The 17564-nt window shown below is 41.3% G+C and overlaps 1 protein-coding gene across 8 annotated transcripts in view; it reads right to left on the bottom strand.

Moving 5' to 3' along the window:
- Nucleotides 1–17564, bottom strand: part of KCNN2 (potassium calcium-activated channel subfamily N member 2) — a gene marked incomplete at its 5' end in the record, with an annotated part of 83282 nt that overhangs the window by 48550 nt on the left and 17168 nt on the right. For all 8 annotated transcript variants that reach the window (XM_082784240.1, XM_082784236.1, XM_082784238.1 and 5 more), the window contains one exon: nucleotides 13979–14397. In XM_082784240.1, the coding sequence (XP_082640366.1) occupies nucleotides 13979–14397 (419 nt within the window). The remainder of the gene's footprint in view (nucleotides 1–13978; nucleotides 14398–17564) is intronic.

The following is a 17564-nucleotide window of genomic DNA, read 5'->3' as shown; positions in this document are numbered from 1 at the left end:
TGAATCAGACAAGGACAAATTTTATTTACATGCCGACTCTTGTTTCTCAGAGGACCTAGCAATGTAGGATGCTCTGAATTCTGATACACCAGCAACAGCAACCACACGCTGCCCGTACAGGGGTACTTTGTTAAAACAAAACAGCTGGTGTCAGAAGTGGCAGCTGCCATTTTGGAATTTCTCGTGCTAAACCAAATGGATTTTGTGAAGGATTTTCTTTCATTACCTCCGTCAGGCTTAACAAGCCTCCCAATATAGAATTTAAAATTAAAACAAATTCACTGTTGTGGCATTATTGAACTGAAAACACTCTTAAATCCTTATAAACACAAAGGAGTTTGAGGAGAGAAAGAGCTATGAGAAAGCCTGCCCAGAGACAAGCTACAGAGGCCAGGCTGTTGTAATGGGATAGTTGTGGCTCAAAGATTGAGTCCTTGCAGCTCAAGGATTCAAGAGGAAAAACTTCAGCAAGGGCAAGTATAAAGTCCTAAAGGGCAAAACCAGAAGGCCAGGCAGGCTGGTCTGTGGATCACCCACCCACCAACACCAGTGGCACTGTGGGAGTTGGCAACACCAGTGCAGGGAGGAAAAAACTGGATGCATGGAGTGTGGCCTTTCACCTCCTACCTCTGCAGGAGTCTTGGTGGCACGGTGAGTGCCCAAACAGTAGGTCTAGCAGTGCACTGCATACCAACTAGCTTCTGGGCACACCAGCAGGTAACAGAGGCTTTGCACTTTCACGTCACATACACCCTGCTCATGGAGCCTCTGTACCTGCTGAAGATTGCTAAATAATCTTAACCAAAAGAGCAGTCACAGCATTACAAGTAAGAAAATGAAGGCACAGATGTAGTAGGTGACAGCGCCTGGACTGCAAAGACTCTGGAAACACTAGTTTTTAGTATGCTAATCTTCTGCAAAATCCTAATCTCTGACAGAGTATGCTCATTTGTTCAGCCCACACAACTCCCAGTTCCAAGGGTTTTAAAACCTTTTTGCTTTGTATCCCAAAATTGCAAACAACTGAAAATAATTTTAATGCAACCTGTCCAATAAGACAAAAATGCTATGTGGCTACAACTCTATCTACTAAATTTTGTGATTTTAAACAATATTATCTAACATGATCATTTTCTACTTTGTTATGCCACCAAAACAAAATAAACACTGATACATCTACTGCACTCCAATGCCTGGGATGCAACCCTGCAGTCCTGGCATAGCGACAATATGTAGTATTATAAAACCCATTCAGTTTATATTAAGCGAATCACTAGTTTACGCTTCTAGGTGATCATGATCATTATCAGAGAAGCCCACATGAGCATTATCATTAATAAAAATCTTCTGTCCTACAATTACATATTTAATCATTCTGTCATTGCTTGTTTATGTATCACAAAATGTTTTATTGTATCAAAGACAGCACACACTGTCTTTTACTATTACTATTTACTAGCTTTTACTATTTTCACCTTGCTAAGTAGTCTCTCACAAGTCAATGTTACTTGTAAATATTTATTAACGGAAAAAACAACAACAACAAATAGCTGATGTTAATGCCAGACATCCTTCCCTCTCACAGAGCAGAGTTAGGTACTCCCAGGTGATTAACAACATTGCATTTCATGCACACCACCACCAGTAACAGCAACAATGGTTGCAGATTTTTTTCAGCCCCTTCTAGCACCGCGAAACCTGCTTTCGAACCTGTACACAATTCCTTACAACACATACTTAAGTTTGTATCCGAGGCTTATTCTAACGACCTGGCATGATCACACAGCCAGGATGCAATCATTTTTGCTCCATCCTCGAGGACCACGATGTCAAAGGAAGCCCACTGCTTCCACTGGTTTTATACATGGTTCTAGACCAGGCTGTAGCCCCACAAGGTGACACTATCCATTCCTCTTCCTGCTCTTATGGCTATTCAGGTAGCTGATACTCTGGGGCTTTGGAAATATATTTTTTATCCTCACTGCACCTTCCCAGTCATCAGAGACAGCCTCTTTTCCTGGCCTAAGAAGAGAGGCTTACAGCCTGCATCGCACATCCCATAAAGATCCCATAAAGGACAGGATGGCACGGAGGCACCGGCTTAGTCCCAGGCCACTCCAGCTGAACCTGCAGGGTGCACCTTCGCAGCATGGTGCCACGTGGGACAGCCATCTGCCCTGCTGGGTGTTGAATGCTCTGGTCTGTGATACAGATCTGCTCCCCTCTGCCCTCTCCACGTGGCAGGAGGTGGCCAGCAGGGCACCACTCTCAGCACAAACCATCGGCATCCACCCAAACCCAACAGATCTGCTTAAACTGCGCCCAAATTCATCTTCATCTCAGTCTCCAGGAGCATTTAGCTCTCTTTTGCCCACTCTGGAAACCACAACGTTTATCAGCACTGCAATATTGTACACGGAAGCACTATTCTCGGGTACTGCTGTGCTGAGCAGAGTGTGCAAACACGACAGCCCCTGACCGAGGAGTGTAAAGAGTTGGAGGCACTTGTCCAAGTCATGTTGCGCCAGTAGCTTCGGCTTTGCATTAACATACCTCGGTACAGTGAGTCACTCCTGTGGAAACCCAAGGGGATTGTGCCAGGGGACTGCATTTAATGCAGAACGCAGCTTAAAGAGAAATACTGGGCATCACTGAGATAAACCCTGGGTTTCGGAGAAAAAAAATGCAAGTAGATTCACGTTCTATCTTCTAATTCAGGAGTATTCTTGATTGAGCAGCCTACAAGCTCAGAATTGGTGTAATATCACTGGTTTTGGAAGCACGCACCACCACTTGCAGAGACAGAAGATCAGAAAATCATGTAACATTAGCCTGAAGCCCAGAGTCATTGACAGGGAACACTGTGCACCCAAGAACGCTGCAATCCTCAGAATGCATATAAACACACTCATAATAGTGGAGGAAAACCGCAAATAAGCTTTTTTTTTTTTTTTAATAAATAAATCATAATGCACTCCTCCAGACTCACTTGCCTAAAGACAAACATTTAAAGCCTACTTCAGTTGTTATAAGGTAGTGTATTCTGATGAAAAGAAGTTGTTGGTACGACTCCAACATGCAGCAAGGTGTCACAGTATCTTATCCCAGTTATATTCCAGCAGGGCAGTGATGGGACCTTGCCACTCACAGGGTGCTGGTCTGCAGCATCACCCTTAACACAGAATTCGGGCTCTCTGCAACTTTGTTGCATGCTCAAATACCATACATTTTCACTGGGATTATGGGTTTGTGTTCATAGCTAAACTGTACTGAAGAGAACAGGGTTGGAGATCCTCTGAGCAGTCTTTGTGTAATGCCTTTCCAGCTGGAAAGAAACAAGATGGTACCAAACTACCTGGTAAACTAAAATAACCCATAGATATGTAAAGCTATGGCACTTATCTGCAGTAGAGATCCACCTGGTGATCTGTAATCCCCATATACAGATTAACTGTATGGGGAGTATATGGGGGGCTGCACCTGGCCAGCGTTTGCCCAGGCAGTTTCCAAGTGCCGGCTGGCTGCTGGCGTGACACCTCTGCAATGCTGATCAGAGACTTGCTGCAAGTCACTTCCAGTCTCAGGAACAGCTGTGGCAAGAACTAAAGCTGATTTTGAACTTTTCAAGGCAGAAAACTACTGAAGGAGAAAAAAATCGGAATATGCTGAAACATAAAAAACAGGAGGAGCATAAGAAAATAAAGAACATATAAAATATTTTAAAGGCACCTTCTGATGTTGATTTCATATAACCACTAATTTCTTTAAACTATGTAATTCCTCCCACACCAGCCATCTCCTATAATTCAACTTATTGACCCGGATTTTTATGACTGAATTGTAAATTCTCAATAAAAGGCATGTTTTAATATTTACAGTCAGAGTTCACTCAGCATATTGCCAGTTTATTAGCAGTGAACTGACTGCTGTGATGCAAACTTCTTGCTGTGGCCTGATATTCAGATCAGGAAGCTAATGAAAACTGGTTGTAAAGCCTAAATCCCCATTTCAGGGTGTATTTTTTAAAAATACATTAAGTTACTAGGGCAACAAATTACATTTTCAAGTGATAAGAAATTGATTTCTGCTTCTGTATGACCATATTTTCTAAGGACTGCTTTTAAAAAGTAATACCATAAATAGTTTTGGCTCCTTTTGAAGCAGAATATGCTGAACAGTTTAAGGTGTTGGTTAAAACGGGGAGGGAAAAAAATAACTACTGCTTTTAAAATGTAATGCAAGGGCCAGAGGATGCTTCTTCAGAGCCAGTAGTAAATTGATGACAGAAAAATGTCCATAAATTGCTCTCATCTGAAAGGATTTGGAATGGGTACATGAATGACCATTCTTCTTGCCAAAGGACCATTCCCTGTGTTAGGTTCTGCAGATTCCAGATGAATTTAAAAAGTAAGTTTTGTCCTTGAAAACTGGTAAGTTCCCCTTTACAGGTATTCTCATCCTCTTCAGCCTTTGGAGAAATAGTTTTCACTTTGCTCGTCATTATTCTGAGACCTTGGAGCTATGCACGAGCTCCTCCACTTCATTCTGTCCTCATAGAACTGTTGCATGTACAGATCCTTTGCAAACAGAAGGGAATTTAACCTAAAAAAATGTTTTCTTGCTCTAATTAGATGACCTTGAAATGCAGATATAAAGCAGTCATAACTTAAGACCATCTTTTTCAAATTAGCAAGGAGACCTTCTTGGTTTGTTGTTTTTTGTTTTGTTTTGTTTTTGCCTTCTGTGCTCCCTTTCCTCATGTTGGGTCTACTATTTTTGGACTAGAGAAGCACTGAAGTGCCTGGCTTGAAAAAGTTTTGTTAAGGGATGATGACTAAATCATAGAATCATAGAATCATAGAATATCCTGAGTTGGAAGGGACCCTTAAGGATCATCAAGTCCAACTCTTGACACCGCACAGGTCTACCCAAAAGTTCAGACCATGTGACTAAGTGCACAGTCCAATCTCTTCTTAAATTCAGACAGGCTCGGTGCAGTGACCACTTCCCTGGGGAGCCTGTTCCAGTGTGCAACCACCCTCTCTGTGAAGAACCCCCTCCTGACATCAAGCCTAAATTTCCCCTGCCTCAGCTTAACCCCATTCCTGCGGGTCCTGTCACTGGTGTTAATGGAGAAAAGGTCTCCTGCCTCTCGACACCTCCTTACGAGGAAGTTGTAGACTGTGATGAGGTCTCCCCTCAGCCTCCTCTTCTCCAGGCTGAACAGGCCCAGTGACCTCAGCCGTTCTTCGTACATCTTCCCCTCAAGGCCTTTCACCATCTTCGTAGCCTTCCTCTGGACACTCTCCAACAGTTTCATGTCCTTTTTATACTGTGGTGCCCAGAACTGCACACAGTACTCGAGATGAGGCCGCACCAGCGCAGAGTAGAGCGGGACAATCACCTCCCTTGACCTACTAGCGATGCCGTGCTTGATGCACCCCAGGATACGATTGGCCCTCCTGGCTGCCAGGGCACACTGCTGGCTCATATTCAACTTGCTGTCTACCACGACCCCCAGATCCCTCTCTTCTAGGCTGCTCTCCAGCGTCTCATCGCCCAGTCTGTACGTGCAGCCAGGGTTTCCCTGTCCCAGGTGCAGGACCCGGCACTTGCTCTTATTGAACTTCATGCGGTTGGTGATCGCCCAGCTCTCCAACCTGTCCAGATCCCTCTGCAAGGCCTTTCCACCCTCATTCGAGTCCACAACTCCTCCAAGTTTGGTGTCATCAGCAAACTTGCTCAAAATACCTTCTATTCCTACATCCAGATCGTTTATAAAAATATTGAAAAGTACCGGCCCTAAAATGGAGCCTTGAGGGACCCCACTGGTGACCGCCCGCCAGCCTGACGCAGCCCCATTTACCATAACCCTTTGGGCCCTGCCCGTTAGCCAATTGCTCACCCATCGTATGATGTTTTTATTTAGCTGTATGGTGGACATTTTGTCCAGTAGGATCCTATGGGAAACCGTGTCAAAAGCCTTGCTGAAGTCCAAAAAAATCACATCAGCTGGTTTCCCTTGGTCCACCATACGGGTGATCTTATCATAAAAGGAAATCAGGTTAGTTAGGCAGGACCTACCCTTCACAAACCCATGCTGGCTGGGACCAATGACTGCTTTGTGCCCCAGGTGCGCCTCAATAAGTTCGAGAACCATCTTCTCCATGATTTTACCAGGCACTGACGTGAGACTGACAGGCCTGTAATTGCTAGGGTCTTCTTTCTGACCCTTCTTGAAAATCAGCACAACATTTGCCAGCTTCCAGTCCACCGGGACCTCTCCAAATTCCCAGGATCGTTGAAAAATAATTGAGAGAGGTTCTGCGATGACGTCTGCCAGCTCTTTCAGCACCCGGGGATGAATCCCATCCGGACCCATGGACTTGTAGGGATCCAGGTGGAGTAGCAAATCCCGCACACGTTCAGGGTCGGTTGGGAGTTTGTCATCCCCACCGTCCCGGTCCTCCAGCTCAGGGCACCCTGGGTCCCAAAGCCCATCATCGGCACTGAAGACAGAGGCAAAGAAGGCGTTAAGCGTCTCTGCTTTGCCTATGTCATTGTCTGTGAGGAGACCTTCCCTATCAAGGAGCGGCCCTATGTATTCTTTAGTTCTCCTTTTTCCATTCACATATCTAAAAAAAACCTTTTTATTTTCTCTCACAGACACAGCCAGCTTCAACTCTAGGTGTGCTTTGGCCACACGAATTTTCTCCCTACAAATACGAACAGCATCCCTGTATTCTTTCCATGACACCTGGCCCTCCTTCCAGTAGCGAAACACTCTCTGTTTCCGCCTAATCTCCATTAGAATGTTCCTGGTCAGCCACGCCGGCCTCCTGCCCTGCCTGCCTGACTTGCGATATTTAGGAATTGCCTGATCTTGTGCTTCTAGGAGGCATCGCTTAAAGAATGACCAGCACTGGTGGACATCGAGGCCTTCAAGAGCAGTTTCCCAGGGGACCTTGCTGACTAGTTCCCTGAGCAGCCTGAAGTCCGCTTTCCCCATATCTAGGGATGAGGTTTTGGTGGCACTTTTCCTTCTGTCACTGTAAATTTTGAACTCAACCACTTCATGGTCGCTATGACCGAGGCGGCCACCAGTCACCACATCTCCCACCAGACCCTCTCTGTTTTCTAGCAACAGGTCTAGGAGGGCACCTTTCGTAGTTGGCTCCGTTAGCACCTGCACCAAGAAGTTATCATCTAGGTGCTTCATGAACCTCCTGGACTTGCTCGTGTCAGCCGTGTGGCACTCCCAGTTAACGTCTGGCAAGTTGAAGTCCCCCATAAGGACAAGGGGAGTTAATCTCGAGGCCTCTCTTAGTTCTGTAAAGAATAATTTATCGGCGCTATCGTCCTGGCCAGGCGGTCTGTAATAGACTCCCACAACGACATCCCCTTTATTCGTTTGTCCCTTGATCCTTACCCAGAGGCTCTCAACTTTGCCATCGCCGACCTGAAGCTCCACACAGTCCAGCCCCTGCTTCAAATACATCGCCACCCCACCACCTCGCCTACCCTGCCTGTCCCTCCTGAAGAGCCTGCAACCATCTATCGCAACACCCCAGTCACAGGACTCATCCCACCAGGTTTCACTTATGCCGATGATGTCGTAGTTGTGGGAATGATGTCGTAGTTGCGGGAATCCATTGACTTATCACACCAGTTATTGTTTACTGTCCATAACTGTAAGACTAATTGCATAAAACCAAACTGAAAAGTATGTTGTTACTGGTATTGCTAAATTCTTAATAAATCCCACAAACAGAACTATCTCAACTGAAATGGAAAATGGAAAAAGGGATTTAAAAGAATGGCTGTCAAACTCTTCATTCTTCATGTATTAGAACAGGTGCCTCTTTTTCCTCCATTAAACATATATAAACTGTTTTTATTTTGCCCTTGGCCAGCTATAGAAGAACACATCATTTAGTTATTAATCCTTCTAGATACACCAGGGAAAACAATTTTTTTATTTTGATCAATTGTTCTCTTTTTGGTCTGCATTACGTACATCAAACATACAATGATATACTTCTGTGATAGATTCTCTTGTTGGCTTCATTATCTGATCAAACAATATATCTGATGTCTATTGATAACACTTAAACATAAAAAAAGGATAATTTTATAAAGTTACATCTATATTATTCATGAATTGCCTTGAGACAAAAATTCTATAAAAGAGTAACCTAACATTTAATGTTCAACTACACTGAGTCTGCAAAACCAAGAATGAAGACTAGAAGGCAAAGAACCGTTCAACCTTTTATAGCCCAGATTCACGCCAAGATGATAATGGGCCATATCTGATCACTGTTGTGTTGAATATTTAACAGTTAATTTTTACCACCACTGGAGAAACCTGACTGCAGGTAGCATATTCTAGTTTTGGTGAGCCAAGAGAATGTGAAGAATTGTGATTAACAGATACTACCACCAATATACAGGCATTATTTTATCTGTTGTCAATAATTAGGCATATTAACTAAAAAAAAAAAAAAAAAAGAAGAAGAAATAAAAAGTCTACAACTTCCTCGTAAGGAGGTGTCGAGAGGCAGGAGACCTTTTCTCCATTAACACCAGTGACAGGACCCGCGGGAACGGGGTTAAGCTGAGGCAGGGGAAATTTAGGCTTGACGTCAGGAGGGGGTTCTTCACAGAGAGGGTGGTTGCACACTGGAACAGGCTCCCCAGGGAAGTGGTCACTGCACCGAGCCTGTCTGAATTTAAGAAGAGATTGGACTGTGCACTTAGTCACATGGTCTGAACTTTTGGGTAGACCTGTGCGGTGTCAAGAGTTGGACTTGATGATCCTTAAGGGTCCCTTCCAACTCAGGATATTCTATGATTCTATTAAAAAAAAAAAAAAAAAAAAAAAAAAACAACAACAAAAAAAAACTTGCTTCTGAGCTTTTGGAGCTAAAAATATTTTTTTTTAAATACCCAAGATTATTTTTTATTTCTTAAATAAACTGCTACTGAGAACGTTTACACTGGCATTGTGGAAACTGCTAAAGACAGTTTCCAGTGGAGTGTGGCTTACGGAATATACATGCTGTGTTCAATCTCAGAGAAGGCCAAGCCAACCAAAGAAGCCAAACAGATATTATGGGAATATTAGAGAGCTAAGAACCATTTTTTTTGTGTGTGCATGAATTACAACTGAAAGTCTCAGTCCATCCACCTGCTTGTATCAAATGAATCCTTAGCATCTGCCTAACAGTTGTCATGTGTTAGCTGCTTACTGAAAGCTTTGTGATGGCATCATATTTCCAGGAATTAAGGCAGAATTATGTATTTGTAGGCGACAACAATAATGAACTGAGAGCACAAAACCATTTCACCTTCACACACCAACATAATTCTTTTTTGTTGATGTTTTGCTTTGGTTGATTCAAGGAAAGAATACATAGCAGAAGCTGAGGGAGGAAGAAATGCTGACTAAACAAACCACTCAATCTGAAGTGACTTCATTGCTGGGCATTGGGGAGTGGTACAAACACAATCAAAAATGGTGCCAAAATTGTGCTCTCTGGGGAGGCAGAAAATACAGTTCTGTTCTCAGTTCTGCTGCTGTAAATCCACAGTAACTCTGGGCATGTGATAGGGGCCGTTCTGGACATCCAACAGTGTGTGATGTGGGCAAATGTGGCTCACGTTGCCCTGATACACAGGGTACGTTACAGCCATCTATGCATTCAGAAGGCAAGGTTCTTTTTTCCTTTGCACAGAAAAAAATAAAAGATCAGCAATAGCATCCACACTCTGTAACTACACTATGTAACCTAGCAAAACATAAATCTCACAGCAGAGACGCATCTTCTCCAAAAGTGTGAAGCAAATTTGTCAGACTTTTCAAGGATAATTGCTATGCATATTAACATAATTTCTTGAGAAACCAAGTAGTTCTATTTTAACAGCTATAAACAACTGACTACCATGCTCAGAGGTATTTCAATAACAAGATCAGTATAAGAGACTGCAAAAAGGAACCTGCTTACAGAGCTCATGATTCATCTACAGAAGTAATATATTCCTAAGTGTTCCAGATCATGTGCCTCAGAGATGTTATAAACACAAACTTCTATTGAGTTAGGGCTAATAAAAAATTTAGGTTTTCATTATGAAACCCACGTATGACAGACAGCAATATACCAATGCTGGCAATGAAAAGGTAGATATTCAAACCTGTGTAATGTAATCTTCCTCTCAAATCAGACCAAAAAAAAAAAAAAATACAAGTAAAAGCAAGAGTTTCTGACTGCAGTGTTTTCCCCATCTTTTCTTCCCAAACTCCCTCAGCCACATTACTCTGGAGCACTGGCAACCCTTTTGCACTCCGTGTATGAGGGCTGTCCACCATAATTATCTGTACCACATTCTGCCCTCATGGATGACCTTAAACTGCAATGCTGGAAAATACCTTGCTCATCAACCCAAAGTGTCACTTGCTATAATTAGCCTTCTGGGAGCTAACAATACAGCTATTAAGGCACTGAGAAAGACACATGTCCTGCCTTAGTTCAGCGTATGTCAAGTGATCAGTTAGATGACCATGAAAGCAGCAAAGTCTTTATTGAGAACATCACAGGATGGTGAACTCATCTGCCTCAACCCATAACCTGCCTCCACACAGCTCTCCTAGAAGAGATGGATAATGATGCTCCTTCATGTTACCTTCCTCACTATGAAATGCAGTGCTTCCATGTCTCTTGTCCCAATTGCAGAACAGCCTGCAAGGACAAAAATCCAATTTTGAATAGAACAACAAGTCTCAAAATCTTGCTTTCATTCAGTAGCAAGGGCATTTGCTGAGAATTCATAACCTCACAGTAAGGACACTGCCTAAGGCCACCCCACCCTCATCAAGGACACTGGAAATTGCATGAGAGTTTTAAATTTCCATTACGTTATTTTAATACTTTAATCTGACTATTAAATCTTATCTCCATCATCCCATTCTGATTTGGGTGGCCTGGACACAATACAGAAATACTGAAAACACTACTGCAAAGCTTTACATAAAAATACTACACAGCACTACCTCAAGAGCTTGGTGTTGGAGTGATTTTGAGAACTGTTTAATAACATTAAATTTCATGTAAATTCCCCCATTATGAAAAAAAGATGCCACCAAACTGCTGACTAATTTGTAATTTCTGCTAAATGTGTCAAAATGTCACATATATCAAGCAGAACAGTAAATAATCCTTCTAAGGCTAACACTTATTTTCAGGATCATTTTGAGTACATAAAATAGTCTACTCTAACAAATACAGATTCCTTCTAGATAAAATTGAGAAAAAAAAAAAAAAAACACAACAACTTATGAACAGGTGAAAGAAATGTATTTAATTAGTGGAAACCAACTGTAGAGCAAATCAAAGCCATTAAGGTCTTGGGATGCATCCTCTCAGGACTATAACCCCTACACAGAATGGATTCAGTGGCCATATTTGCCCTTTCCTGTGACAAATAGCTATTATATCTGTCTATAGCTATGGAATAACAGGATGGTTAACTTCAGGCAGCAGAGTGCTAAGAACTGTCCTATATAGAACAAATCTATATGGGATCTGGGGGTTCTCACCTGAGAGGGTATGTTTTTTGTTTGTTTGTTTGTTTGTTTTGGGGGGGCTATTTATGTTTCTGTATGGGCTATGAATGTACAGGTTTTCAGTAGACTAATTAGTAAGGGGAAGCTAGTGCGAGTACCATTAATTTGGTAGAACACATACTGCCTCAACGGAAAATCTGAGGCAAAACACACAAATTGTGAGTGAAACTATTATAAGCGACACAAACTTCCAAAGCCAAAACATAGCTTTTTTAGTGTTTTTGAAAGGTAAAATTAATGATTTTGTTAAATTTGAAGAAGTGTGATCTCTGATTGGATTCCACTGACAGAAGGTAATTATATTTAACTTTTTTTGTTGTTGTGTTTTGTTTCGAGTCACCATCCCTGGAGGTCTTTAAAAGACCTTTAGATGTAGAGCTTAGTGATATGGTTTAGCAGAGGACTTGTAGTGTTAGTCAGAGGTTGGACTAGATGATCTCGGAGGTCTCTTCCAACCTAGGTGATTCTGTGATTTTTAAGGAGTTGATGGTTATCCAGCTTACTATACCAACAACCACAGAATATCAACTGCAACTTAAAATGTAAAAAATCTATTACTAGTTTAGTACAGAGTTGAAAAAAAAAAAAAAAACACAACAGCCTTGTTTGCAACCCTGAGTTCAGTGTTCCTGACTCCACAAATAAGTTTATTCCCAGGTTCACAGACATGCAGAAGTGCCTCAGTTCTTGTTCAGAAATTTTCACTGAAATGCACACATTTTATATGTCAATTTTGAATGTGCATCTATTAAAAAGTTAACACAGGCTCTTTATTGCTACTTTGTAATAATAATACAGGTTACTAACCAAACCTGTGATACATAGAAGAGTGACAGCAATGTACACTGAAGTTATTCAGAGCCACTTTGCAAGTGACAATTTGGGAAATTCCTGAGTAGATGTTTGGGAATTCCTGTGTAGTAGTTCTCCAGAAAGAAACTCGTGGGAACAGAGGTGAAGAATGTGAGACAAAAAAAGAGGCTTTGCAAAAGTCAGATGCATATTTTAATAAGCATGTCCTCATTTCATATAACTATTATAGATTGATTCAATGTCTAGAGTGCTCCACCAACCACCACTATGTGAAACATTTTGAAACTGTAATATGTCACTGTTAACCCAGCATTTTTAGAATATGCTTAAATTATTCGTCTTCCCATAACATGATATAAAGCATCTACTGTAATAAGCTACATTCTACAATTCTGGCAACGTTAACAATATAAGCTGTGATGTCAACATAATCTCTATTCTGATGATCAGCTTTTTTTTTTTTTTTTTTTTTTAAAGAAATTAAAAAATCCAAGGAATAACTTTTGCAAATAACCTGGCCATAACAGTTGGCATGCGCTTTAACCGCTGACTTAAATCAGCTAACTGAAACACATAACTCCCCTAAACTGTTTCCAAAATAGGCAGACAAGGTAAGGAAGAGGAAAAACAAAATTTCAGCACCCAGCAGCTGAAATGCCTTAAATATGTAGAAGTCTTCTAGCCTGTGTTAGCTGAAATTCATCCGTCAAGTCTTTCAGAAAGAATCATCATAATTGTCTCCTTAGAACTAACCTCTCACATTCCTAAACAATCCCATCCAATCAAAAGCTCATTTCTTTTTTTTGTAAAGGTGTGTTGAGAAACTCACTTTCAAGGTGTCAGCATTGATGGCTATTTATTCTGCACCAATACTGAAGAGAGCGAGAAGGGAGTTTGGAAAACCACGTGAAATGAATGGAAGTCTGACTCTCAAATGTACTTTTTCAGATTTTTAGGGGAAGAAAAAGCAGTTACATTATTGTAACTTCTGCCTCTTCTATATCTTGCCAACAAGATTTTTGCATGTTATATTTATTTTCCTTAAACAGATCTATAACCTCAAAACCAAAATAAATAAATAAATAGATAAACAAACATTTCTATTGGAATTTTACATTGCTATTTCATCTATCTTATCCTCAATAAATTACTACTCACAAACAAATAAATGAAAGCTGATATCACTGCAAAGTATCAGCAACTACTGTTAGAGACATTATACATATCTGTCCACTGTGTTTAGTAAACTTATCTTAAGTTATAGCAAAACATCGGAATCAAGTTGTAATGCCACAGTAACCTGTACAGCACAAACCTCTTTTCACAATTACTTCAGATTAAAAGGCAAAGTATTCCTGACAATCTGTGACACAGACTACAATCCAACCAGCTCTTCAAATATCCTGTGCCTAGAAGCTCCTTTCCATTAAGTATTTAGGTCTCCTGAAAACAAAACTGAGGGAGCAAAAGAAGAGATTAAAATACAAAGAGAGAAAGAAAGAAAGAAAGAAAGAAAGAGCTAAACAAATGGAACAACCTTACCTTTCACAGGCTCGGACAGTCCATGCAGCAATTATCCATAATGAGATACTAAATACCAACAGTACAGTTCCTGGACATATTGTCATTAGAGTCTTCATAACAAAACGGGTATTGAAGTTTATCTTATTTAATGCTCCAATGCTTCTAGATGAGGCATCAGTGAAAAGTTTGCTATGCAAAAGCATAACTCTGGCAATAAGATATAGTCTTAAGAACATTGGTATAGATAAAATAATATCCACATCAGCTGTTGTTGTGGATGGAGCGTAAGAAAAGGCGAGCCGGGCTGTCCATGTGAATGTATAGTTCCCAGGTATGGGATGTATAGCACACACCAGTATTTCCAAGCAGATAAAGAAAATACGCTCATAAGTCATGGCTATTCTCCAGTCATCTGCTCCATTGTCCACCATGAACAACTGAAATAATAAAATATAAGGTTAACTTTAGTACATCATTAACAAACCTTGTTATAATTCCATTTTTAAATACCATAGCTTTCAGAGCTGCCAATGACCACTAAAAAGAAAATAAATATGCCACTTCAGCAAATGATATTACTACATTGCTATGAAGTAACCTATAATTTTGGAAAAAAAAAGATTTTTTTCATGCACTATTTTTAAAACTGTATGTGAAATGCAATTTTCACATATTACTTACTATGAATTCCTCGTATTTTGTCATTTCCCATAAAACATAACTCTGGATCAATTGATTCTTGTGCCTTCAAAATCAATTGCTAACTCAAAGTTCATAAAATTGAGAAAAAATTAAGTGGAGACATAAATTACAAATTGAACATTCTAAGGTGCAGGGTTAAGCTTTCCCTTTATCATACCCATGCTTCAGCCAGGGTGATTTTATAGCTTCAGAGGAGCTATCCAAGCTTTCTTCAGACTTCAAGTACCAATATAGACCAATGCAGAATACAGAACTACCTCAGAAACTGCACAAAGATATCTCATAGTTAAAATTTGAAAAGCAAAAGCCTGCAAACATCAGAGCAGACCAGGCAACTAGGAGATGTCTATTAGTTGCTGAAAATCAAATGCATTTGTTGCCTCTTCCATAATCAAAGCCTTCACTTTACCACCCAGGAACAAAAGTACTGAAACATTTCATGCTGTTTAATAAATGTTGTTCCTGATGATTTACTAAATAAATGCTTCATCAAACAGTATTTGTCGCTAGTAGAGAGTATGTAAAATAGGCAACTTGTCAAAAACAGATATAACCCATAATGACACAGACGATATAAACTCGGTGACAGGAGAAGACCTTCACTTTAACTGCAGCCTGAATCTAGATAGGGCTGTTCAGTAATAGGGAAGAAGAAATAAACTCTTGCAAGACTTAAAATTCACTTGTTCAAAAACAACAACAACAACAAAAAAGAATTTAAGGGCTGAGAAGGAGACACACAAAGAATACTCTCCTCAGTATAAGAAAACTGTTTCCTGCATGTTACACTGCATGCACACTGCTAAAAAAAAAAAAAAAAAAAAAAATACAACTGGTCACACGCACTGCTCTTTACCCCATTCCATCTACCTTTTTCCCACTAAACTCCACAGAGGTCACCTCAAGCACTGTGTGCAGTATTGGCCATCATAGTATAGAAAGGATGCTAAACCATTACAGAGTGTCCAAAGGAGGATTATGAAGATGATGAAGGGCCTAGAGGGGAAGACTTATGAGGAGAGGCTGAGGTCCCTTGGTTTGCTCAGCCCCGAGCAGAGCAGGCTCAGGGGAGGCCTCATGGCGGCCTGCAGCTCCCTCACGAGGGGAGCAGAGGGGCAGGCGCTGAGCTCCGCTCTCTGGGGACAGCAACAGGACCAGAGGGAACGGCATGGAGCTGGGACAGGGGAGGGTCAGGCTGGGGTTTAGGGAAAGGGTCCGCACCCAGAGGGTGGTTGAGCACTGGAACAGGCTCCCCAGGGCAGTGGTCACAGCACAGAGCCTGCCGGAGGTCAAGAAGCATTTGGACATTGCTCTCCGACACATGGTCTGATTTTTGGGTAGTCCTGTGTGGAGCCAGGAGTTAAATTTGGTGATCCTTGTGGGTCCCTTCCAGCTCGTGACAGTCCCATGAATTTCCTAGAGTTTAGAAACACAAGCTTGATCTGTTTATGGTTTTTAGAGACCAAAAATACACTCTGCATCCTATTCCCAATACATTCAGCATGTCTTTCAAAAAACAGCTAACAAAATAAAGTTAACCACAGTAAGAAACAAGACAAAACAGATTTTTACATTTGTGGATCTGTCTTTCATCCCTTTATGTTCTTTCCTTCTACCTTACTGAATTGTGTCTTGGTGACAAGGTTTTGCTAGCTGGAGAAGCTGCAAAGGTGGTCTCTGTGAGAGGAGGTTAGGGGCTGCATTGCAATGTCCCTACCACAGGACACAGCTGAGCCTGCTGCTGCTTCTGTGAAAACATACTTAAGAAAAGGCAAAATATTGCACAGCCAGTGAGGAGTGACCGGGGGGAAAAAAAAAAAAAAAAAAAAAAGAGAAAAAAAGGCATTAGAAACAATCTTGCAAAGATCAAGGTGAAAAAAAAAAAAAAAAAAGAGGAGAAGGTGTTCCAGGTGCTTGAGTAAGAGAACTCTCTTTGTAGCCTATGAAGACGACCATGGTAAGGCAGGTATTCCCTGCAGCCTATGAAGGACCCTGACAGAGCACGAAGACATTTCCTGAAGGAACCGATGCCTGTGGAAAGCCCACACTGGAATGGATTCTCCCAACAAGAACTATAACCCACAAAACTATAACCCACAAAGACCCAAAGAGCAGAAGAAAAGTGTGAGGAGGAAGGAGTGGCAGAGAGGCCCCATAATGGCCAAACCACAACCCACATTCCCCACCACCCCTGCACTGCTTGAGGAGGAAGATGTAGCGGAGTTGGGACTGAATGAGTGAAGGTGAGCCAGGGAAGAAGTGACAGGGAAGGATGTGTTTTAGTTTTCATCTTTGTTTCTTACCACCCTGCTCTACTTTAAATTTGCAATAAATTAAATCAAATTTCCCGAAGTCAATTCTAACTGGTAACTGATCTCCCTGTTATCTCAGCCTACAAGTTTTCCCTCTATTTCCTCTCCTCGTCCAGCTGAGAAGGGGAAGTGAGGGCGCAACTGATTTGGCATCTGGCTACTGGTCAAGGTCAACCCACCACACTCCACTGCAATACTATTAACAACAAGGAAACACAGTGTTGAATTAAGCTAAAGAAGCACACTCACTTCAGTACAAGCACATACGCATTCTTTTGCATGTGATCACTCTGCCAACTTCGTATACTAGGCATAAATGTAAAATTGATACTGACAGGAAAACCAATCTGTTTATTTATTAACAAAAGAGAGTGGTTTGCACTTAGAAAATGTACTATTTGGTATGAAGGGACAAACTTTCAATTACTGTAAGGTCTGAGTCCATTTGGTTCTTGTGATTAGGTTCCAAATGTTGTCAGTCAGATCATAGGAGTGGTAAAACAGCTGTAGAGAGGTGCAGTTATTTAGAGCATCCAGAATACAGATGAATACTAAAGAGGTTTTTTGTTTGTTTGTTTGTTTTAAAGAAA

Source organism: Aythya marila (genome assembly GCF_965140915.1).
Source record: "Aythya marila genome assembly, chromosome: Z".
In the NCBI taxonomy this organism is placed as follows: domain Eukaryota; kingdom Metazoa; phylum Chordata; class Aves; order Anseriformes; family Anatidae; genus Aythya; species Aythya marila.
Note: the sequence above shows the minus strand (reverse complement) of the source record. Positions and strands in the feature narration are given on the sequence as shown.